We start from the raw sequence: 24802 nt of genomic DNA on the forward strand, positions 1-24802 counted from the left end.
CACTGCTGGGGGACTCTGGGCCCAGGGCGGGGCTTGGGGTACCCGGACTCTGGCTGCCCCCAGGTCAGAGGTCAGCTTCTGAAGAGCTCAAGATGCTCCCGTGGGGGCGGGGGTCCTCAGCGCGACACCTCCTGGTGTCTGACACTCCTCAGACACCGTCTGGGACCAGGCACGTGCCCAGCCTCGTGCCACCTTGGCACTTGCCCTCTGCCCCACCCCTTCCCCTAACCAGGGAGGACAGCGGCTTGTCTGTAAACAGAGCAGGAACAGCAGGAACCAGGCCCCCTCTGGGCTCTGTACCAGGCCATCGTGTCCTTCCCCACTGCCTGGGCTCAAGGGCATATCCCCTGACCATCCCCTCAACAAGAAGGGACAGTGCCGCCACGTCCTCGGGCATCCGCACCTGAAGGCCTGGCCCCCGACCACCACCTCACCAGCAGGGGCAACGGAAGTTAATTCCCACGTGGGATCCTGGACGCCAACCTTTGCCAGGTGTTTTCCTTTCCCGTCGGGCCAGTAGGGTGGGGGGAGCAGATGTGGGAGGTGGCCCCAGCTCTACCCCAACGCCTCAGGTGGGGTGAGACGGGACTCCAGGGGCTCCAGGGAGTGGCAGCCAGATCTGGCTCTAGCCCCAAAGCAGCCATAAATAGGCTATGTGACTATGGGTCAGCTTCTAGCCCTCTCTGGGCCTCCTTTTGCCCCCTTTCTGTTCACAATGACCTTACCAGAAGAGTTCTGGGTCCTGCCAGCTCCAGGGTGCCACTGGGCAGGACCTGGCTCTCATCCCCAGGGAGCAGGCCAGTAGGAGGGCTGCCAGGACAGTCCAGCACCGAGAGCAGCGGCACGTGCCGCTGGAAGCTGGCACACAGGGTGGAGGGCATGGGGGAGGAGGAATGAGGGCGTCACTGAGCGGACAAAGCAAAGGGCACCAAGAGAGGCAGGGACAGGAGCTGAGATGAGAACCTAGCGGTAAGGCCCTGGGCACCCACCTGGGGCAGAACTGCATCCTCTTGATTACTGAGCACTACACCTGATTCTTGGTATCTGTTAACCTTACAAAAGCTTTTATAAAGTAGGAAATGGAGGCTCAGAGAGGTAGATTTGCCCAGGGTCGCACACCTAGCCAGGACCAAGAGGAGACCCCGCCCCCACCCCGGCTCTAAGCAAGTCAGCTCCTCGGGAAGCCTGAAGGCAGGGAGGGAGGAGGGCAGGTTTTCCAGTGGCCCCAGTGTGATGGGGCAGAGACGGGAGGTTAAGTGGAGCCCAGAGGCCGGGATCCCGGAGGTGCATCAGTGACCTGGAAGGCCAGTCCCCACGTCCAGGCTCCCCCCAGACCCCAGCCTTGGGACCCCAGGGGCAACCAAGGCCTGCTGTGGGTACTGCCAGGTCTCTCCCTACCTCCCTCCTCCCAATCCTGGGCTGGAGACCTTAACCTGACCTTCCCTCACAGGAGACCCGACAGGGAGGCGGGGAATTTTTCTCTGACCAGTCATCTGCCCAGCTGAACCATTCAAGAAAGTTGGGGTGGGGGGGGTTCCAGGAACTGGGTCTCCACTGGCTGCATCCTGGCTCTGAGAGGCTCTGAGAGGCTGTGTGATGCGGTTGGTGGCTGCAGCAGTGGCTCCTTCCCCGCCTCCACGGTGCTGCCCTTCTCTTCCCTCAAGAGGCCAGGCTGGAAGGACGGCTTTTTTTTTTTTTTTCTTTTGAGTTCATGTTTTTAATTGGCTCAAATTACAAAGGTCCCCAAGGAGGCCCTGGGCGGGGGGGAGGCAACCTGGAGAGAACCTGGGAGAGGCAGGCTCCCTGCCAGCACCCACCACTCCCACCTGCCACCTACATCCCAAGTGCAAGTGGAAAAAGGTCCCAGACCCTTTAAATAATCCTAAAACACCATGATGAGAGAGCAGGTGGATGAAGGGGCTCCAGCGCCTTCACACCGGTGACAAGGGTGCCCTGACTTCTGTCCTGCCCGGGGTCCTCCCCCACCAAGTCCGAGGTTCCCATTCCAGACCCCGGCCTGGCCAGGTGGGGACAGCGGACCTCCTCTTCCAGGAGGCAGGGACACCATGTAAACGTCGGCAGGACGGACCCCACTGGCCTCAGCGGCAGAGTCAGATGCTTGAGCTCTCGACCCGCCCACGGCCAGGGCTCCCAGGCACGGTGAAGCGCGTGGAGGGTGGCAGCTTGGGGCTGAGGGGCTGCTGCGGGAGGAAGCTCCTTCCTCCCCACTGTTTGAGGCCAGGTCCTCTGTGGGCAGCGGGAAGCCCAAACGGCCCGTCCTCTGGCTCTGGAGGCCATGGCGACAGGACCCTGGCCCGCAGGGTGGTGAGGGGGCATGCTCATGCCCGTGCACCCAGCTCTCCGATGCGCTGCCGCAGATGAAAGGCAAATTCAAACATGGTGGCTGCGAGGCTCTGGTGGATGAGGTACCGGGGCAGGCGGCCCTGGGGGAGGCGAGAAGTTCCAGGAAGGCTTGCCCTGGGCAGGGGCTCCTCCTCAACAACTGGCACCAGCAGGGGCAGCTCTGGGCCAGGACACAGGGGCAGCTCTGGGCCAGGACACAGGGGCTGCTCTGGGCCAGGACACAGGGGCAGCTCTGGGCCAGGACACAGGGGCAGCTCTGGGCCAGGACACAGGGGCAGCTCTGGGCCAGGACACAGGGGCAGCTCTGGGCCAGGACACAGGGGCAGCTCTGGGCCAGGACACAGGGGCAGCTCTGGGCCAGGACACAGGGGCAGCTCTGGGCCAGGACACAGGGGCAGCTCTGGGCCAGGACACAGGGGCAGCTCTGGGCCAGGACACAGGGGCAGCTCTGGGCCAGGACACAGGGGCAGCTCTGGGCCAGGACACAGGGGCTGCTCTGGGCCAGGACACAGGGGCTGCTCTGGGCCAGGACACAGGGGCAGCTCTGGGCCAGGACACAGGGGCAGCTCTGGGCCAGGACACAGGGGCAGCTCTGGGCCAGGACACAGGGGCAGCTCTGGGCCAGGACACAGGGGCTGCTCTGGGCCAGGACACAGGGGCAGCTCTGGAATGCAGCCTAGGCCGCCCTCCCCCCTCCTCCCTGGCAGGAAGAACATGCCGTGCCCGGGGCTTGGCGTGAGTCACACAGACAGACCCGGGAGGGGCTGGGCTGGCAGCCAGCCACCCTTCCTGGGGGCCTCGGGAGTCAGAGGTAAAAAGGGGAGGCACAGGCCCTCCGGCAACTCAGGGTGAGAAGACCATCTGGACCTTGCCCCCAGTCTTAGAGTACGAAAGGAGGCGGAGAGTAGGGGAGGCTCTGAGTAGAGCAGGGAGCGCCCAAGGTCACACAGCAGAGTCCTCTCCACTCCACAGAGCCTGCCTCGCAGCCCCGGCATGCCCACCTTGAGATCTGCATTAAGGATCCAGATGAAGGTGCAGACTCCAGGGTTACTGGCTGACTTGAGCACGATGAAGCCCCCAGGACCATTCTCTCCCCTGAGGAGAGAGGCACCAGTGGGGGACCTTGGAGCCAGGCAGAACCCCTGACTCCCCCCCCCGCCGCCCCATTCTTGGCCCACCCTGGACTGGGGTGGGAGCTGCTGGTCCAGCAACCCCCTCGCTGCCTGAGCAGGGACCAGGACGGGTGTCCCAGAGGCCACAGCGTACAGCCCTCCACCCCCACCTGCCATGTGACGCTCGAATCCTCCTACAACCGCCTGCCGATGTTTGCACACCCCCAGTGGCAGGGAAGCCCCAGCTCACCACCTTCCCAGCCCTCATCTAGTCGGTCCAGGGATTCTAGGTCCGCTCTAGTCGTGAGGGGGTGGGCTGGGCGGGCACTTCTCACCAGGGCCCAGCTCTGGGAGCAGCGCAGTGCCACTGGGCTCCAGGAGGGGGCGCCTTCTCAGGAGGCGTCGGGCCTGAGCTGTATGGTGCACATCCCATCTCCATTTAATTCGCCTACAGCTCCCCTGACTCCATAGATAAGGAAGCTGGCACCCAGAGGGGAAATGAGCTTGCCCATCACCCAGCAAGTCTGCGGTGGTGGCGAGACCAGAGCCCCAAGCTGACACTCAAAGAACAGTGCTCTCTGAGGAACCCCAGGACAGAAGGGGAAGAGTGGGGTATCTGGGAGGAGGTCACTTGCAGGGCTAGGATTAGACAGCAGGGGAACTGGAGGAGGCCGTGGAACAGGCAGCAGGAAGACTAAGGTCTCTTCCTTTGGAGGTACTTACAAGCGCTGCGGGAGAAAGGCAAGGCCGCGGAACAGGGAGAAGGGGATGAAAGGGACCCGAGTCTCCTCAGGCAGGAAGTTGATGCTTCAGAACACAGAGCCTCCTGCTCAGGTCCCCCAGACCAGTGCAACCTCATGGTTCCCAGCCCCCTTCCCGGGCTGGTCCCTATTCATCCCCATTCACGGTCTATCCTGGAGCTGCCCTCCAGCCTGGTGGTGGGTCCAGCCTCCAGCAGATAAGCAGGATTAGGGGCAGCGGGACTGGGGACAGGAAAGCAGCCTTGGCAGAAGAAAGTGCCCAGCTGTACACACTGACCCTGCCCTGTCCCCACAGCTACCAGGGGAGGGGCCCGCGCGGATGACCCCAGGCAAGGCTCAGCTCACCTGACATATTTGTGTGTCGGGGGCTTGGCGCAGTGGGTGGTGGCGATGCCCGATGACAGGTATCGGTCTCTGCGCCGTTCGATGCGTCGGACGTTCACGAAGTCCCTGGAGGGGGTAGGGTTAGGTCAGGGGGTGCCGAGAAGGTCCAAGGACAGGCGGCCTGGCTGAGAGGAGGGAGCTCGGGGGGCACTCACCTGGGGGAGACCACACCACCCGCGGCCCCCGAAGACACATCGTAGGAGATGAGGGTGTTGTCTTCTACTCGCTGCAGGATCTGTGGGCGTCAGGGCAGACGTGAGGTGTAGCCACCCCAGGAAAACCCCAGGGAAGGGTCCCAGCATCTCAGGAAAGCCCCAGGCCAGCCTGCTTTCCGCTCAGGTCCCTTAATTAAGAGCCATTCCCATTCATGGGCACTGGCTGGGCCAGGCGCTCTGAGCATTTCCTCTTTCCATCTTCCCCACCCTTTCCAGGAGGCACTAGTACCACCATCCCCATTTTACAGATGGGGAAGCTGAGGCACAGAGCAGTCCAATGACGTGACCTGGGTCCCCTGGGGGTCACTGGTCATGCCGGGGTACAACTGCGCCCTCATCTGCCATGTCGCTCTGCCTCTGCCCTGAGGGGTGCCCAGGCCTGGCCCCCTGGCTCGGCTCACCTGGCAGGCTGTCACCGTCTTGTTCCACAGCACCATCCTCTCGGGCTGCAGGATCACCTCCTGGTACACCAGCTCCGCGGGGCAGGGCAGGAAGGTCTGGAGCAGGGCGGGCAGAGGGCTGGGTGGTGCCAGGTGTACTCGGGCACATCAGCCCTTCCCTCCTGGTTGGGAGAAACCTGCCGGAGGGTCCCCCTCCCCCCGGGCTCTTTCCTGGAGTCCCAGGCAGAGCAGGAGGCTCCAGAACACCGCTTCCCTCACTCACCTTCAGGATGAAGGTCTTGCCATGAAAGGGAACCTCGATGGTGTACACAGTGTCCCCATATTCCTGTGGCAGGGACAGAAGGGTGGCAGGGAGGTGGGCAGAGGGGAGCCTGGGGGGCAGGAATGGGTGACAGGCAGGGCAGGTTTTTAACAGCTCAGGGTAGAAAACGCCAGGAGTTTCGGGATATCTGAGCAGCCAGTAAAAAACAGTGGTTCTGGGACCTCCCTGGTGGCACAGTGGTTAAGAATCCGCCTGCCAATGCAGGGGACACGGGTTTGATCCCTAGTCCGGGAAGATCCCACATGCTGCAGAGCCACTAAGCCTGCGAGCCACAACTGAGCCCACATGTCACAACTACTGAAGCCCACACGCCCACACGCCTAGGGCCCATGCTCCACAACAAGAGAAGCCACCGCAATGAGAAGCCCATGCACTGCAATGAAGAGTAGCCCCCGCTCGCCGCAACTAGAGAGGCTGCGCGAAGCTATCTACAAAGACCCAACGCAGCCAAAAAATAAAAAAGTGGTTCTGCCTCCTTGCCTCCTTCACTGTTGGTGGGAATGTAAGTTGGTGCAGCCACGATGGAAAACAGTATGGAGATTCGTCAGAAAACTAAAATTAGAATTACCATATGATCCAGCAATCCCACTCCTGGGAATATACCTGCACAAAACTATAATTCAAAAAGATACATGCACCCCTATGTTCATAGCAGCACTGTTCACAATAGCCAAGACATGGAAACAACCTAAATGTCCATCAACAGATGAATGGATAAAGAAGATGTGGTACATATATACAATGGAATACTACTCGGCCATAAAAAAGAACGAAATAATGCCATTTGCAGCGACACGGATGCAACTAGAGATTATCATATAAGTGAAGTAAGTCAGAAAGAGAAAGACAACTACCATATGATATCACTTGTGTGTGGAATCTAAAATATGGCACGGATGAACCTATCTACGAAACAGAAACAGACTCACAGACATAGAGAACAGACTTGTGGTTGCCAAGGGGGGTAGGGGGAGGGAGAGGGATGGACGGGGAGTTTGGGGTTGGTAGATGCAAACTATTACATTTAGAATGGATAAACACCAAGGTCCTACTGTATAGCACAGGGAGCTATAGTCAATATCCTGAGATAAACCATAATGGAAAAGAATATAAAAAAAGAATGTGCATATGTGTATAACTGAGTCACCTTGTTGTACAGCAGAAATTAACCCCACATTGTAAATCAACTACACTTCAATAAAAAAAACCAAAACAGTGGTTCCGACAAATGTTCTGCAATGAGGAGAGAAAGGCTTTTGATATCAAGTTTAAAGGCAGGACCACAGCTGTGGCTGCAGCCACGAAGGACCGTGTCCTCCATGCCAACAAGGGCTGCCAGAGGGACTGGCCAGAGAAGGGGATGAGGATGTTTTCCCTCTGTTTTCCAAGTTCTGTGCCATCTTTTTAGATAATACTGTTTTGACCATGAAACAAAACACCAGACACAGGGCCAAAGCCTGGCTTCCCCTTCAAAGCTGGAGCCGAGGGAGCAGAGCAGCAGGGGGTGGGGGTGGGGTGGGGGGGAAGCAGGGGGAGGGGCGGTGGAAATGTCCAATGCAGCCCAACCAAGTGGCTGACCCCAGGGCTCAGCCCCCTCTCCTGGGGCAGGAATATGGTTCCAACCCATGCAATCTTTGGGCTTATTTCTCAGGCCTCAGAAAAGGGGGGGAAAACTCCCCACAGGAAAACTCTCAGGATCAGGTGGGAGACAGGTTTCTTACATTATTCTTCTCAAACTTCCAGTTCTCCTCCTGGGCCAAGATCTGGTCCACCACCGCCATAGCCTCCTTCCCCTGGAGGATGTACTCCCGTTCCTGGCCAGGGATGGGAGGCAGGAAGGGGTCAGCCTGGGGTCTGTACCCCACCTGCTCTTTCTGCACCGGGCTGGGTGGGAAGCCTGACTCAGCCAGATGTCCAGATGCCGGGTCTGGGCTGGTCTCCCGGGCCCTGCGGGCTTCCTGGGACCAGGTGCCGTGGCTGCGGCTGCTACCCCCGGGCCCCAGGCAGGAAGCAGACCAGTGGGCCTGACCGACAGTGGGGCAGACACCCGGATGGACACGGACTGGCATTCAGGCTGCCTAAGCTCTACGCTCCGTTGGGAAGCCCCTGCCCACCCGGCTGAGCGCAGCACGGGCCCCTCCTCCAGGGTGCCCACCCGGGGCGGGGTAGGCAGCCAGATACCTGGGCAGAGAAGCCTTTCTTCCCAACAACTTCTTCATCTGATTCATTGTCAGACCCTGCAGAAAACAAGCAGAGGACAATGGGAAGAGGTGGAGAGAGCAGGGGGAGGTCGGGGTACAAGTGCAACGGTGTGGCAGTATAAAAGCGGGTGTGGCAGAGGGCTGCTCGCTTTCCCCGGGGAGCTGACACGAACAGAAAGAACAGACCCAGCCAATGCCCCTCCCCGAAGGCAGTTCCCCCACCCACCAGCCCGCACCTGCAAAGGATTCTGGGGGTGAATAGAACTGGCCCTCGGACAGGGCGCCGGAGAAGAGCAAGGGTCCTCGGGCGACAGCAGCCTGGGCAGCAAGATACCCTGGGGGAGCAGACGTGGGCAGCCATCGCCCCAGACCAAGGACAGTCATGGCCCAGCAGCCTGGGGTCCCCCGGCCCAGGCTCACCCTAAGGCTCCTAGAGGCAGAGCTGGCAAGAGAGCTCAGAACCGGCTCTCATGCCCGAAACTCTCCTCTCCTGGGTGGGGGTGACCCTCACTGCACCCCCTCACCCCCCAGCACTCACATCGCTCCTCCTCAGCCTCCTGGGGTAGGACTTTGAAGTCAAGGAACCAGGTCTCCAACCAGGCGAGGACGAAGGAGACGATAGGGAGCAAGTAGCCGAAGGCCCCTTTGCTGAGCAGCTGTGGAGGGAGGGGGCTGAGCTCCATGGCAGGGAGTCACCTCAAACCCAGAGCCCCACCCTGGGGCTACCAACTCTGGCCTACACCCCACTCCTGGTACCAGCTGTGGGAACCCTCTGTGGAACATGCCTTTGAGATGGATGGATTAATGAGTTCTGCAGCAGGATAAACTAAGGTTAGGCTGGAGGAGGAACTTTCCATCCTTGGGGTTGCAGCAGGGCAAGTGGGGAAAGCCAATGAAGATGATCCTTTAGAAACCTCAAAGGACAGGATTCCCCCTCACCCCAACCCTGACAACAGGGTCAGACACCCAAAATCAGAGGAGTGGTCCCTTCTTGGGAGAAGCCCATCCCTCAGGCCAGATGCCCACCAGACCAGCCAGACCCTGAGCCACTGACCTCAGAGAGGATGACCTTGACAATGAGGAATGCACTGGACACCAGCGTGGTGACCTGCCCAGGGGAGGGAAGGAGGAAGAGAGCGAACACAGAGGTTGGGAAGTGAGTCCTCGTCCATCCCGTCTCTTGCACCAGCCCCACCAGGGCCCGAGGGCTGCCAGGAAAGTGGCATCTTACCGCAATCACCCACCAGTGCCGAAGCCGCAGCACAGCATAGCCCAGGAGCAGTCCAGAGAAGCGGAAGAAGGCCAGGACCTGGTGTGGGGGGCCGGGGAACCATCACGGGCAAGCCAACGGCCCTACCCCTGCTGAAGGCGGGCCTCCGCCTCCAGTCCTGCTCCCTGAGGCTCCCTCCGCATGGTGTGCACACCCCAGGAGAGAAGGGCCGAGGCCAAGTCAGCGTTTCTTTGGGGATGATCTGGATGTGACCTTCTTGGACAGGGGTCTCTTGTCTTCCCCTCCCACTTGGGGCTCTCTGAAGGTGGGGCCTCATTTAGGAACCCGTTTGAATACTGAGGGTTCCCTGAAGATAGAAGCAAGTCTCCCTGATCAGATTAGGATGTGTGTTGCGAGAAGAAGAGAATCCAGCGAAAGAGACACGCTCCTATGCCCTCTCTGTCCCCAGGATCTCCAAGGCCACTCACAAAGATGTCAAAGAAGGAAGTTTTGAAGCTGTACTGGATGATCTCCTGCTCCAGGTTCTTCTGGATGCCTGTGTTGGTCTGGAAGAGAGAGATGTGGATAGCCCTGCAAGCAGAACCAAGTCCCCAGGGCTGCCCCTTGTTCTCCCAGAGGGGGAGGGGGCAGGAGGGGGGAGAAGGTAGAACCGGGAGGGAGGAGAGGCTGTAAATGCTCAGCTACCACCAAGAAGCCCCTGAGGCACCAGGGGAGCTCAGCCAGGGACCTGAGACCCCAGCACTATCACTGTTTCTCTAAGGATCCAGGCAGCCCAGACAGGCGGGGCTAAGCTGTGCCTCAGACACTCGCGGGCACACTGCCCAGGAAGAGGCAGGCCTGGAGGGCCTTGGGGCTGTGCAGGAGAGGCGATGAGCCCTATGCAGGTAGGTAGGGCTGGCACACAGGGTGCTGGGAGCATGCCTCTCACATAATTTCATCTCCCTCCCACCACTGCGGTGCTCTATCTTCCCAGCCAAGCATCCATCTGGGGTGATGGGGGCCAGGGGTGGACAGTGGTGTCAGACGGAGCCCCAGGTGGCAAATCAATTGATTAGGTTTGTGCTTAATGGGCAAAATCCATCATGCTGCTAGAGAGGATGGCATTCAGAGTGAGCAGACTGGTCCTTGCCCCTGCCCCTGCCCTAGCCACCCACCCATTTTCAATGGGACCCCTGAGACCCTGGCTGGGCAGTGAGGGGTCCGGATGGACACTGAGAGCTAGAGCAGCCTGAGGCTTCAGGAGGAATGGGGTGGCAGGCTTACGCCTCTGCAGGTGGGGCGCCAGCCCCCGGAGAAGGGGGCCACAAGGGGACTCTCAGGAATGGGGCCTGGGAGCCCTGAAGGGGAAGACCCTTCACACCTAGACCGGGGCTTCTGATCTCCGGCAGAGGATATGAATTGGGGCAGTGGGGGGTGGGGGGCTGGTTAAAGATACAGATGTTCAGACACTGGGTCTGAATCTCAGGCTGAGCTGAGCACCTAGACTGGTTATAAAAGTCCCAGGTGATTCTGATGCGCGGGGCAGGAGCAGCAATCTGGACAGCCCCTCACTGACCTTCGAGCCCCTGGCACACCCCCACTGAATGCCTCAACCTCAGGACCGCTCTGAGCCCTGTGGAGTCTGACGCCGTGCTGCCCCTGGCCTGACACCCCACTCTGCCCCAGCTCGGTCCGCCTCTTACTCCCGACTGCTCCCTCTTGGGCTCCACGGCCCCTCCCACCCCTAACAGCCCCTGTCCCCTCAAGCTCTGTCTTCCACCAGTTTTCTCTTTACAGAGAACTCTCCCTCTGCCTGGGTACCCGCCTGCCCACTGCGTGAGGACTCAGGACAGTGGAGTTCCAGGCCCTGCTTTGCCAGGGGCTACGAGACCTTGGCACAGGTCTTATAACCCGGCCAGGGTCGTTGCATCCAGTGGGCAACACACAGCCTGTTAGATCATTAAAACTATATATGCTCCAAAATATGAAAATAAGATGACAGAACTGAAAATATAAAATTTCAATTAAGCGTCTACCGAGTGAAACATTATGTTGATTCTATGAACTATTAAATCCAGCACTCTGAAACTTTTCATCACATTTGAAAACAATTTGGAGGTTAGGTTTTCGCACTCTGCAAGAATTCCCAAGTCTGCATGATGACTGCTAAGCTATTACAGCCAATACAGCCAGAGAGTTTCAAAAGTACAATCCTCAAAAATTTTTTTCAGCTCTTTTCTAGCAAGAAAATATATATACTGAATGAAGGATGTGGGTGAATGTTAGTGCCTGCTTTGATGCTGCACGGGACCTTCAAAAGCAAGAATGTCTAAGGCCTCGGAAGCTCTTCGAGCGGCCCTGAACCTTGCTGGGCCTCAGCTCTCTCATCGCTAAGGTGGTCCCGAAGGCCCCGTGGCTGTGGTTCCTTCCCGCTGAAGGTGCCAGCTCATCCCTGTGCACAAAGGACAGCCACCCTCAGAGCCCTGCCTTGCTTTCCAGCTCAACATGCCTGGAATCAAACTTACCCTCTTCACCCCTAAACCAGCCCCTTCTCCAAATTCACTTCTAGCACCAGTCATTCTCCTGACACCTGAGCTTGCGATCTGGAGGAAGGGCACCTGCCATCCAGAACTCTGACCCACTTTGTACAAGGAGAACAGGGGGTCTCAAAGAGGCTGAGTCCCTTGCTGAGGTCACACAGTTACTACAGAGGAGAAGCTGGCACGGGACCAAGCCTGGGATGCCCTGTTCCACGGCTCCTGCCTCTGTATCAGGTCTTGCTCTGCCCTGTTAGCACCCAGGGATTAGGCCCCACCACCAGCTGGCCAAGCACTGCACAGGGGGAGAAGGGGGCAGACCCTGCCCCGACAGGCAGCTCCGTCTCCAGACTGCTAGGTGGCATCTCACCAAACCCAAGAGGCCAAACTGGGGGGCACTGGAAGAATGCCCCAAGTGGGGAAGGAGAGCTGGGCGCCACTGGGAACTGGGAGTTTTTACTGGTTACTCCCCACTGTACCCTCTGCTTTTAGCACAGTATCTGGGACACAGCAGGGGCTCAAAAATGTTTGTTGAATGAATGAATTGAGTCAGAGAGTAATGTAGAGCAGAAAGAAGACAAAGGTTTCAATAGCTCAACCAGAGTCCTCTGGGCTCCCTCCTCCTTTCTCAAGAGTGTCCACTGGGGGGCAGTATGGCGCAGAGGTCAAGAGTGTGAGCTCTGGAGCCAGAGAGTCTGGGTTCAAACCCTGCCGCCTTCACATACTTGCTGAGAGACTTCAGATAAACGACTCAGCCTCTCTGAGTTTCTTTCTCTGGAAGATGAGAACAGCTATTCTTATCATCTCATTCTTCCTTTTACCTGGAAATCAACAGCCCCCCACCCACCCCGGCCAGAGGCAACCCTCCCATTCGGCAGATGGAGTAACTGAGGCCCAGGCAACCCCCACAGTGCGGCGTGTGCCTCCAGCCTTGGCCCCACTCACGTTCAGCTCAATGATCCAGAGCAGGGAGATGAAAAGCAGGTCGAAGGTGACAAAGAGGCAGAAGGTGCGGCGGACGTCGGAGATGGCCCGGCGCTTCTCGCGAGGCGGCGGGAGGAAACGCGAGGAGAGGCTCTGGCTGTGGGACAGCGACGAGCCGAGGGAGGCCACGGCTGGCAGGCTGCGCTCCAGGTCGCGGGCCGGCTCCCTGGACAGCTTGCTCATCCTGGCGGCCCCCACCTCCAGGCAGAGAGGGCCGGGCCTCAGCAGCACGGCTGCGGGAAGACGGGGCGGCTGGCTCAGGTCCTGCATGTCAGGGTCCTGGAGGTCCCGGTCACCTCCCTCGTCCCTTCCCACGCAGCCCCCGGGGACCCCGTTTGCTCCCAAACACATCTGCCCCTCAGCCCCAGCCTAACGCGGTGGCCCAGGGCCCTCTCTGCCTAATCTCCCACCGTGGCCTGACTTTCAGGCTGGAGGCGTCTGGGCATCCCTCTCTGCTCTTGTCCTGCTTCTACACCCGCCATCCCCGGTAAAGTCCTGCAGCCCCACGGTCACCCCTGGAGGCCTCTGGGATCCTCCCCGATGTCTGGGGGCACAGCCTGCTCCTGCCAAGCGCTGCCCTGTGGTTCAGCCTCTGGGCCTGTCAACAGCCTCTGGGCCTGCCCCCACCCCCAGGAGAAGTCAGTCCCAAGCTCTGTTCTTTGTTTTCCAAGCACAAAGCCACATTCCCTCCCAGCAGCCAGCCCTACCCTCCCACCCACTAATCCATGGCGACTGGGAGGGACTTCCTAGAGCAGAGTGCTCTGTGCTGGGGGCGGGATGGCGGGATGACATCTTCATCTCCAGCTACGTCCCCACCACTGCCACCTCGGGCCCACCCAGCACAGCTCTCTCCCAGCGCGCCAACTTGCTCCTAATGGACGCGTCTCCAGTCTTCCTCTCCCCCCGCAGCAACCACTTCTCCACACGACAGCCAGAGAAAGCTTTTCAGAACATGAATCAGATCCTGCCATTTCCCGCTTACAACCCTTCAAGGGTGCCCCACTGGTCTGAGGCTAACAGCACCCTCCTCGTGATGCCCTCGCAGGACGTGGCTTTGCCTGGCTCCTCTTACCACTCCTCTCACAAGGCACAGGCCCCGTCTCACTACGACGGCCGCCCGGGCCTTCTAGGTCCCTACACGTGGCAGCCCGGTCCTGCCTCGGGGGCCTTAGACCCAGCTCTCTGGGCTGGGTGGAATGGTCTCCCCAGTCCTTTCAACGGGCAGCTCCAAAGCCCTCTCCTCAGAGTCTCCCGCTCTCCTGTCCCCAGTCCCAGTTAATTTACGGGGCTTCACCTTCTTCAGTGAACTCTCACCATCTGAAACCATCTTACTGATTGTTCTGCAAACTCCACGGTGCAGGCCTTTATCTGACTTGGTCCCTGCTGTCTCCTAGGACCTAGCACAATGCTGGCACTTAACAGGTGCTGAATAATTGACTGTTGAATAAATGGTTGACCCAGAGGGTCTCCTGGCCCTCAGCTCCACGCTACATGGTAGAGAGGACCAGGGCAAACCCAGCCGCTACCCAAGGCTCGCCCAGAGCTCCAGTGCCCACAGAATGCTGCGCCCACGGGCGTGTTTCATGCCCACACAGGGCAGGATGGTTCCTCCTATTCTTCAGATAAGACAGCCAAGGCTCCGAGAGGGTGAATGGACTTACCCATCCCTTACCTGCCTGTGCAATCATGAGGCTGAAATCCTCATGAACCCTAGAGACAAAAGGGGCCCTGGAGCACTCCCTCCCTGCCATGCAGGCCCCAGGCCTAAGGTCTCTGCTCTACCAATTTGCTGGCGGGGGCCCTCAGAGACCCTGTCCCCTGCGCGGGGGAAGGAAAGGTTTAGTCTAGAGCCAGAGAAGAGCTGATGCAGTGTAGTGGGGCCTGAGTTTCTGGTACCCCATCAAGAGTCTCCCTGAGTATTCTCACACGCCAGCACCAGGGGGCAGGTTTGGGGGCCAGTGGAAGGGGAGCCCTAGATCTTTGTGCTTGATCCTGGGAAGGCAAGATCTAACCAGTCTCCCCTCCAGATTCGCCGTCCCCTCCATACCTTTGCTATGTCTGCTACCTTCCACGCCCCACTCCATCTACTAAGTCCAAAACAAGCCCCCCCCCCAGTATGTGGCCAGCAGGGGGCTCTGAGCAAGCCGGCTCGCCCACCCCTCTGCCTCTGTGCCAGTGGACCCAGAGCTGACTGTTCTCAGCACAGGCACCAGCCCAAGGCCATCCCCCCACTACCACACTCTTGGGATCCCCGTGACAAGCTCACCTGGAGGGTACTGAAGGAAGGCTGGGCCCAGCTCTGGAAGGTGGCAGTCAGAGGAGGGGATGTGACAGACCGCAGGCAATGGGACGCCCCCAACGTCCATCAGCTGGACCTGGTGTCAGACTACACACTCAGCGCATCCCTCACCCAGACAGGGCCGCAGCCCCAGGGCGGGTGACATTTGCTTGTCTCTAATAGCCCTCTTGTCTCCTGCCAGACCTGTCTCCATCTCTCCTCCCCCTTTCTGTCTCTCTCACAAGCTACCTCTCTACCTTTCTTTAGAAGTGTCTCTGTACCCTCTCCCACGTCCATCTTTATTTCGCCCCCTCTCTGGGTCTTCCTCTCCATCTCTCTCCCATCTGTGAGTCTCTCTCCACCCCCATCGGATCAGTCTCTCTCATGTTTCTCTCTCTCTCTCCTCTTTTCTACCTGCCTTCCCCCTCTTCTTCTTCCCTATCTCATGGCAGGGCGCTGTGACTTCCCCACTCCCAGTCTGTTCCCGGGTCTGTCTGGCTTTCCCCCTGGCTTTCCCCCTCCCTCTCTGGGGACAGGACTTGGATGGCAACAGCTTGGGTGTGAGACACACTCAGAGTGGCAATAGCACTGACACTGACACACCCAGATATCCCTGTGGAAGCGAGAGACAGACGGGGGCTGAGAGCAGAGGTGCTGGGGGAGCCCGGGCGAGCTGCGGACGCAGGGGTGCGAGGGAGCCGACCCCGGGAGCTCTGAAGCAGGGGTGGGGGCGGCTGGCCAAGAGGCAGAGAGAGAAGGGTTCTACATTACCCTCCCCCAGGAAAGAAACTCCGGGTCCAAATAAGCAAGAGCTGGCAGCGTAGAATGGGCACTGGTCAGGAGTTAAGACCTGAGCCCCAGTTTGAGGGCAGCCACTAACCCTGAATAACTTTGGGCCAGTCCTTCTTAGCAAACCTCCGTTTCCCTATGTGGGAAAAAGGTCCATGGTCTAACTTAAAACGAAACAGCAACAAGAAAACCTTACTTAGAATCTCAATATACGGGAATTCCCTGGTGGACCAGTGGTTAGGACTCTGTGCTTTCGCTGCCAAGGGCCTGGGTTCAATCCCTGGGCGCAGCCAAAAAAAAGAACCTCAATATGGAAAACAGATAAAAGCAGGACTGTATGGGTCCCGCCACAAGACGCGGCCACAGAGAGCCCCACCGGTCAGCCTTTCCTCAGACTCCATCCACGGTCACCCCTGAGGCGCCTCCTTGGGTGTGGTTTGAAAATAACTCATCCAGACGACTTCAAAAGGCTTTTGAGCTCCCTCCGACCACCTGCCAGTCTAAGGGGTGAAAGCCACCTTGGCCTGGAACTGCCCTGACCCTGGAGGATGGAAGGTGGCAGCTGCCGGCAGAGCAGCTCAGCCTGGCCTCCGCCCGCCGCCCCCGCCCTCCTGATGGGGGTGGGGTGGGGTGGGGTGGGGGGAGCAGGAAGGAGTGTCAGGAGGCTGGAGGCGGCAGGGCTGCCACCCAGCCCCCTGGGAGCAGCGCCCCCTGCCAAGCCCACCACCTGCTGTCACCGGCCCTTCCCAAGCGCCTTCAGAGGCGTGGGGAGTGGAGCAGCCCAGGTGGCGTGAAGGAGTCCGCTGGGGCTGGCTGCAGACTTGACACTTGACGTGTTTGCAGAAGCTGACGTGTTTGCAGAAGCTGAGCCGCTGAGGCTTGGGGAGAGTGGCGGGGAGGGAGGGGAAACTGGAGGATTTATCATCCTCGGTCTGAAGGGAAAGGGGTGGGGAGGAGTGGGCAAGGCAGGTCTCTGGGCCCAGGGAAAGCTCAGGGGGCAAAGGGGAGGGGTGGGCCCTCACACCCCCTCCCAGGCCTTCTCTTACTCGCCCCAGGAAACACTAGCCCGAGCGCAGCAGGAGCTTTGGGTGGGTCCCGACCTGGCAGACAGCAGCAGGCAGCTGGTACCGTGCAAAGAGAACCGGGCCCTGCGGCCAGGGCTCAAGTCTCAGTCTGCCCTCACCAGCCGTGCGACCCGGGGCAAAGAGAACCGTTCTGTTTCTTCAGCTGCATTAAATAAAGGGAACGATAATATACTTAATGCCATAGAACTGTCCACTTGAAAATGGCTGAAACGGTAAACGTTACGCTGTGTATGCTTTACCACAATAAAAAAGGCAGCAATAATTGCCACCGCCTCAGGCTGGCATTTATGTACGTGTCGGGAGAAGGATGGCAGGTGCTTGGTCGGTAGGGGTGGAAATGGAACCAGCAGCTGGCAAGGCCGTCCAGGTGAGAGGGAGATTAAGTGGGGTGCGGGAGGGGGCGGGGCTTACACACTACAGTAGTAAAATCACCCCCAAAGGCCTGAGTTCAAATCTGAGCTCCACAGTTCACCCGCCTGGTGACCCAGAGCAAGCTGTCCAAGCCTTCAGCCCAGGTTCCCTCATCTTGCGCACTAAGGGCCCAGCTACTGCAGCTCCAGGCAAATGTGTCTCCCCAGGGAGGGGCTGGGGCGGGAGGTGGGGGGCTGCCCTGGCTCCCGGCTCAGGCTCTGGAGTGGGGGGCCTGGGACTGATCTCTGATACCACCCCTTCCCACTGGTGCCTGCTCCCCCCACCGCCGCCTCCCCCAGGGTCCAATTTCCACGGTTCTTAGGTGGCAGGGGCACAGACAGGGTCCTTCCCAGGCCTCAGTCACACCCCAGGCCAGAAGCTCCAGCCATCTCTCGGCAGCTCCCGGCCGGCGTTTCCTGGCCAAGGCAAGTCTGCAATGTGAGCGATGTTCCTCCGTCCCTCACTCAGCAAGCCTCCAAGGCTGCACCTGGAGACGGTGGGGGGCGGGGGGGGATACCTGTATTGAGCCTGGGCCACTGGCGGATCAGAGGAGACAGCGGTGCGTGGGGAGCGCGTAGGACAGCAGAGTAAGCGCGCCATAGACAGTAACCACGGCCGCCAGGCCACCACGGCTCCCTCTGAGGTCCTCTCACCCTCCCCTCCGCCCAGTTTCCCACAGAGCGCTGGGCCGAGCCGCACAAGTTCCAGCTAGTGTTCCCTCCACCAGCTGTGCTCTGTGACCCCGAGGGGATGGAACAAGTGTCACCTATATCCAGAAATGATTCTCACTTCGGAGCAGTGCGGCTCCTCCAAACCCTCTCCCCAGGCTGAGGGGACAGGAGACACGGGCTCAAAACACATCCCCCACGCTGCACCGCTCAGGAAATGCTGACACTAGCCACGGGGGCTTCCCTGAGGGGTCCCTAACTCAGCACAAGTCAGGAGGAATCGGTGAAGCCAAGAAAGGACTGGATGTCAAGCCAGGAGAAGATTCAAACCCTGGATTCCCACCTTACTAGTCACTGAACCTCTCTGTGCCTCAGTTTTCTCCCTGTAAAATGGGGGTAACAGTAGTACCTACTTATTGGAGGTATTATAAGGATTAAGTGATTTATTACACATAATGGCCCCAAACAGTCCCTGACGCAGAGTGATCGCTGCGGAAGGGTGAGCTAACATGACACCCCTGCCTCTTCTTTGGCGGAAACACAGCCTCGAGCTCTGACTGCTTCTGGGAGACGGCTTCAGGCCAGGGCTGGGGTTGCTCTGGATCAAGCCCCTGTTAATGCCCAGGTTAATGGAGAATCCACAGGGGAGCAGGAGGCAGAGGCTCTGCGTGCAGAAGAGGTTGGCCTTGGCCTGTGTCCTGCCGCTGGCCGGCCTGGGCGGAAGCTGGCTCGGGGACGGAGGACAGCAGACCGAACAGGCCTGCAGACCATCCACAAGAAACAAATCTGGGCTGGCAGTGGCCCACGCTGGCCCCCTGCAGACATCCTCTCCTTTACTCGCTGCGCCCGCTACCAGGAGCTGTGGAGATGAGGAGACTGAAGCTCGGAGAGGCCTGCCCACAGCCCCCCAGCCTGGATGGGGCAGAGCTGACCCCAGGGGCACGTGGGCTTCCCTCAGTGCTGGGCTGGGACCCGGTGAACCCAAACGTGGCTGCCTCCTGTGCTGGCTGGGGAGCGAGGTATCAAAAGACCCCAAAGAGCTTAACAGCCACCCAGGCAGGGCCTGTGGAGAGCCCAGTGCCCTCCGCTCCACATCCGAACGATCAACAAATCCTTCAAATTCCAGCCAGTAGCTGCCACTGCTCAGCACTACCATCGCCCTGCCCGAGCCACATCTCTCACCTGCTACCGCTTCCTGACCACCTCCTTGTCCTCGTCCCAAGTCTATTCTCAACGCAGCAGTCAGAGGGATCCCAGTAAAAGTCAGACCACACCTCCCAATGCCCCAAACCTCCAATAGCTTCCAGCTGCCCCAGAGTAAAGGCCCAAGTCCCCACCCTGGCCTGTAAGCCTCCTCTCCCCCCGGCCTCCTCCCCTGGAACCCTCTGCTCCAGCCACACCAGCCCCTCACTGTTCCCTGGACACATCAAGCATGTTCCCACCCCTGGACCCCTGTTCCTGCTGTCCTGTCTGTTCCTCCCCTAGGTCTCTGCAATGTTCCCTCCCTCCATTCTGGTCACTCTGGTCCCTTTGGAGAGGCCTTCCCTGAACACCCTATTTAGCTCCACCCTCCACCCCCTTACCCTGCTTTATTCTTCTTCACAGCACACATCCCCCCAGACATATTATATGTTTGCTGGGCTGTTTGCTGCCTGCCTTCTTCCACTGGAGCAGGGACTCCCATGCTCTGTCACTGCTGTGAGCCCAGTTCCCAGAACGGTACCAGGCTCACAGTAAATATTCACGAAATGTGTTGAACGACTATTTCCACCCTCTCCTGCAGCATCACATGCACAGGTGCACGTTCCCGCCCAGCCCTGGAGGAGCAGCCCCACCTGTCCAGCCTCTCCTGGAGCTGGACTCCACCCTCTCTTGGTGTTTCGCGCTGCCCAGAGCCCCGGCACCTCCTCTACCAACGGGCAAGGGGGACTGGTTTCCTGGGCACCCTCAGGCAGGGTGGCAGCTCCCCGCCTCTTCCCTGAGCCCCAACTCACAGAGAGAAGACTGGGTGAGGAGTTAAATCCCTCAGATAGCAAGGGTCCCCAGCACTCTTCTCTTGCTGTGGGGTTCATACCCCTCCCCCAATACTCTCCAGATCACTGGCTGCTCCCAGGACACACCATGGCCAGCTGGTCTCCCTTCTGTGCCTTCAGTCCCTCTGCTTCCCCATTCTGGAATGACCTCCTCCCCCTGGGGGGAACTCCAACTCTTCAGAGACCAGTTCACAAGTCACCTCCTGGGCAAACCTCACCCTCAGCCTCAGGCTTCCCCAAGCCCAGGTCTCGGGACTCTGCCTCAGCAATTCCCTCCCAACACGCTAGACCTGAGCCTCAAAGTCATCTCTCCTTAAGTCCTTGAGGCCCAGTCACGGTGTCTGGCCATACATGGCACGTATCTAGTAGGTTCACTGGCCTGTGGATCTGTAATGCCTACCCTGGAACAAGGGAAAGGGTGTGAGTTTGGGGGTTGGTCAGCAGACCTGGAGTTGAAAGCCCAAGGCCATTCTTTATTAGGCTTTGTACCCTTGACCAAATCACTGAGTCTCTCACCTGTAAAATGGGGATGGTAGAGTGCCCACTTCACAGAACTACTGAAAGGATTAGAAATAACACCTGCAATGTGCCTGTGTTTAAATAACAGTAGCTATTACTACTATTAGGGGCCACAGTGTCAGAGGCAGGGCCCTGGGCCGGGCACGTGTAGCATGGCACTCTGCCCAAACTGAGGGTCCATCAGTACTGCTAGGTGGTCGGATGGGCCCTGACCTCAGGGAGCTGCTCACCCAGGATGGTACACATTAGGCTCTCCTGTAGTTCAGGGCTCAGTGGCCCATGCCATCAGCCTCGACACAGTTGGCTTACTGGCACCTACTCTGCCCCACCCAGAGGGCTTGGGAAGTTCCCTGGAGAAGTAGGAATTTAAGAAGTGGAGGACACGGCAGCAGTGACAAATAAGATATCAAAGCCCAAGCCAGGCTCTGTTTCTCCCTTCCTGCTGGGGAAGTAGAAAGGGTACAGTCAAGCCAAGAAACCATATTCATCACTGTACACTCCCTACCCCTCCCCAGCCCAGAAGGCTCTGACGGTACAGTTTACTGGAAAATCCTAACAAACTGAGATCTACTCAGCCCTCCAGTTCCCTCTACATGCCAGGCCCTGTTAATGTCGGAGATGCCCCCTGCTCTGTGATTCTCTGACCCCTGGCCTACTCAACGGCTGGTGAGTCAGGCCCCACCCGACTCCTTGGTGCTGTTGGATAAAAATGGAGGCTAATGAGGTCAAGTTCTCAAGGTCAGTCTGGAAAGAGCCAGTGATCTTCCAGGGCGATCTCAGTCCTGTCAGCCTACTTGAGGGAAGGGCTCTGCAGGGGCGGGGGTGATTCAGCATAGACTCCTCCCAGCACCAGCTCTGACCAGACAAAAGCCAGGATCAGCCTCTTCCCAGGCAGGAAAAGTTCAGAGGGACACACAACGGGCCGGATGGGATGCCTTCCTTGTCCCTTATCCCACTGATGTGGCAGCTGCCCCTTTGAGGGCTGGGAGCCTGAGGCAGTTTCTGGGAGACAGCTGTGGACCTGGAGTCAGAAGATGGTTCCTTAAGTTCCTGCTGAGACACCTCCCAAGTCTCAGCTTCCTTGTCTGTAAAATGGGGCCAACCATCTCTACCGTTCAATGCAATAAGTGTGAGCTGTCAAACGTACAGGACTTTTGGTCTCACCCACAACCCCCTCCTCCAAACAAGTCTAGGTGTGGGAGAGCTCAGTTTACTGCAGCACGAGAACTGAGAGCGTACGGCGTGCCAGACACTGTGCTGGTCCCTGGGGATATTCAGGGGCTCCGGGTCTGGTGAGGGAGGCTGACAGATAAATGTACAGTGCCATGCTGTGATCAGCACTTTCAGGGAGGAACGAACAAAGGACCGTGGGCTCCCAGAGAAGGGAGCACCTGACCCAGGCTAGAGTGGGTGAGGTCAGGAAAGCCACAGGGAGGAGAAGCCATTTGACTCAGGCCTCCACATCTACCAGCTGGAAGCAAGGAAGATGGGCATTCCAGGCACTAACAAAAGCCCAGATTCAGGTTTAAAGCACAGGCCCAGCCCACAGGCATGCATGCTGACCCTACCCCAGGGACCTGTCCCCAAACACGGGTACCAGGCCTCCAGACCTCCCCAGGGCATGGTCCCTGCAGGGGACACTTCTTCATGGGGACACTTCTTCATGGCCAGGTGAGGAAAGGAATCCCCAGCCTTGGCAGCGGAGACTGCCTCTGCCCTCCTGCCCACTTCAGCCCCCTCCCCTGCAAGAGCTCTCTATTCAGAGGAGCCAGCTCTCCATTCTCTGAGCCCACCCTGGTCTCTACCTCCCTCTGGTAAACTCATTCTCTCGCTCTAAGGCCCCTCACTAATTGTCAGCTCCTCTGGAAAGCCATCCTTGGCCTTTTTCTTGCTTGGGTTCCCAGAGCTCTGTGCACATTCCTCTAGAATTAATGCTTGCCATGTAACATTTATCCATTTCCAGATTCATTTCTTGAGCAGAAATGACAAAGAGTCATTGAGAAATGACAAAGAGTCATATTCATTGACAAAGAGTCAGGCTTTGGGGCTCTGGGACAGAATGAGAAGTAAGCCACGTCAACTGTCCTCAAGCACTTGATAAAATTAAAAGTTATACCCACTGTCCTATATTATTCTCATGTAAACAGTAATGGCTAACACTTACTTATTGAGCACTCATGTGCTCTCTGTTTAAGCCCTAAACATACACTATTTCATTTAATACTCACAATAACTGTCAGGTAGGCACATTAGTGTCTCCATTTGACAAATGAGGAAACCGAGGCAGTGACTTCATCAAGATCACAAAACAGTATCGGAACACAGGAAGTCTGATTCAGGAGTCTGTATTGTCAATCATCATGCTATTACGGACGGGTGCTGCAGGGACTCAGATGGGGCAATATTTAGCCTTGGGGGTGGTGGGGGGAAGGTGATCCAGAGGTGATACTGCCTGAGCAGAGCACTGAAGGACAAGCAGAAGGTAGCCCAGCAGGTAAGAGGAGGCGGGGCTTTCAGGCAATGCGGCTGGTGCATGCAAAGGCATGGAGACACAAAAGGTGTGGGCAAGTGCATCCTGCAATGCCATATTATTGGACCTTAGGGTACACATAGGGTAGGGAAGAGGTCAGGTCATTGAGAGCTCTGTAAATTGTGCTAAAGATTCAGTCTTTCCCATAGGCAGTGGGAAACCATCAAAGGGTTTTAAGCAAGGAAGTGACATTATGAGATGCGTTTCTAAAGGATCCTAAGAGGCACTTCCCTGGTGGCGCAGTGGTTGAGAATCTGCCTGCCAATGCAGGGGACACGAGTTTGATCCCTGGTCCGGGAAGATCCCACATGTTGTGGAGGAGCTAAGCCGGTGCGCTACAACTACTGAGCCTGCGCTCTAGAGCCCACGCACCTAGAGCCGGTGCTCCGCAACAAGAGAAGCCACCGCAATGAGAAGCCCTCGTACCACAACGAAGAGTAGCCCCCACTCGCCGCAACTAGAGAAGGCCCGCGTGCAGCAACGAAGACCTAACGCAGCCATTAATTAATTAATTAATTAATTTTTAAAAAATAAAAGGATCACGAGAGTTACAGTTTGGAGGCCGGGTTGCAGGCAGCCATGATTGGAAGTTGCTGGGAAGTCACTGCAGTCATCCTGGTGAGAAACACATCAACAAGGGTAGTAACAAAAAAGTTAGAGGCACAGGACCAGGTGTGAAGCATATTCAGGTCACCTCTTAGATATGGGAATTGAGAAAGAAGAGGAAGTATAATTCTCAGGTTTCTGGCTGGGATGGGGTGGTAGAGAAAGAATGAATCTGCAGGGGAAAAGAGCAGCAGTTCAAGTTCAGACGGAGTGAGTGGCAGCTGAAGTGGAGCTGTACACCTGGTAGCTGGATGGCCAGGTCTGAGGCTCCAGGGAGGGGCACTCCGCTGAAGATGTAGATCTGGGCGCGTTTCGGGTGTTTAGGTGGTGTAAAGCTGAAGCCATGAGAGTTGACGAGACCACCCAAATTCAGTGTACAGAGTAAGGGACTGGGCAAGAGAGGAGAATGTGAAACGGTACTTCAACAGTCAGAGAAGTAGGAAGAAAATAAGCGGATGCTGACGCGGAGGAAGCCAAAAAAGGAGGAGAGAGGCACGTATCAACTACTTCAATTACGAGTTAGTATGCACATCTAAGAACTCAAGAAAGATATTAAAGGGCCCTTTTGATGTCAATTAGGAAGTCATTCACTGCCATTTCCAAAGGAAGTTGAGGGAGACCGGACGACAGTGAGACGCAGACCTACAGTAACTTGTAGATATTTTCCTTCTCATTCTCAGGCCCTGACTCCTCCCTATATCCAACTCCTGCCCTTTAATACCCAGATACCGCCCCCTCGCTTCTCCGCTCACAAAGAAGAGGTAAGCTTTGGAGGGCGATCCGGGACGCCCTTCCCGGGCTCTCTCGAGTGGGCGGGGCCGCGGACGGTCAGCGCCCGAGACCCTCGAACCCGGCGCGGGGTGGAGCAAGGCCAAGCAGAGGAAGGGGGCGGAACCTGGGGCGCAGGGGGTGTGGGAAGGGTCGGACGGAACCATGAACGGACACCGGCTAGAGAGGCGGGATCTGCTGGCAAGACGTAGCCCTCGTACCACCACCCGGTCCCACTGACCTCTCGCGGACCCACCTGCTGCATGTCAGCCACGGCCCCAGTTCTTCTTAGCCCCAGCCGCAGCCGGGCTCCGCGGCCCCAGGAGCGCCTCCGAGAGGAAGGGGATCTCCCGGCGGCGCCACTTCCGCCACTGAGTCCGCCCCCGAGAGCGAACGTGCGTAGGACTGCAGCCCCGCCCCCAAGCCCTCGGGCCCCGCCCACAAGGGGCGGAAGTGGGGGCTGCAGCTAAAGTTAGGCCTGAAAGGATCTTCCTAACGGTAGGGGAGTTGGAAAGAAGCCCAGGGTCATCATCCTTATTGGGCCACATAGGCCTGGCACTGTGGAGAAAAAAGGGGATCTTCCTGAGGGGAGGCCCGTGGGGCTGGGGGACAGGCCCTTTGGAG

At 58.2% G+C, this 24802-nt stretch overlaps 1 protein-coding gene across 10 annotated transcripts; it reads right to left on the reverse strand.

Moving 5' to 3' along the window:
- Positions 1–24558, reverse strand: STARD3 (StAR related lipid transfer domain containing 3). Of its 10 annotated transcripts, XM_057536237.1 has the most exons (17): positions 24435–24558; positions 14758–14866; positions 12453–12724; positions 9459–9536; positions 8992–9069; positions 8815–8868; positions 8299–8416; positions 7997–8095; positions 7741–7796; positions 7281–7373; positions 6040–6111; positions 5500–5562; positions 5238–5333; positions 4777–4856; positions 4583–4687; positions 3366–3459; positions 1–2444 (listed from the first exon to the last, which is right to left on the reverse strand). In XM_057536237.1, exons 1-17 carry the CDS (start codon positions 24441–24443, stop codon positions 2340–2342), a joined length of 1581 nt encoding a protein of 526 aa, XP_057392220.1. In that variant the 5' UTR covers positions 24444–24558; the 3' UTR covers positions 1–2339. The 10 variants fall into 10 exon arrangements, with proteins under 10 accessions (XP_057392220.1, XP_057392223.1, XP_007177611.1 ...); XM_057536240.1 differs by lacking the exon at positions 14758–14866; XM_007177549.2 differs by lacking the exon at positions 6040–6111 and having other exon boundaries at positions 5500–5608; positions 9005–9069.
- Positions 24559–24802: the final 244 nt, after the last annotated feature.

Source organism: Balaenoptera acutorostrata, chromosome 20 (assembly GCF_949987535.1).
Source record: "Balaenoptera acutorostrata chromosome 20, mBalAcu1.1, whole genome shotgun sequence".
NCBI lineage: Eukaryota > Metazoa > Chordata > Mammalia > Artiodactyla > Balaenopteridae > Balaenoptera > Balaenoptera acutorostrata.

Excerpts from the sequence above, each read along its gene's own strand:
- STARD3 (XM_057536237.1), bottom strand. Across the intron at positions 9,537-12,452 it reads TCTGGATCATTGAGCTGAAC|ACCAACACAGGCATCCAGAA; the intron begins GTGAGTGGGGCC and ends TCTCTCTTCCAG. Across the intron at positions 9,070-9,458 it reads CTTCCTTCTTTGACATCTTT|GTCCTGGCCTTCTTCCGCTT; the intron begins GTGAGTGGCCTT and ends CCCCCACACCAG.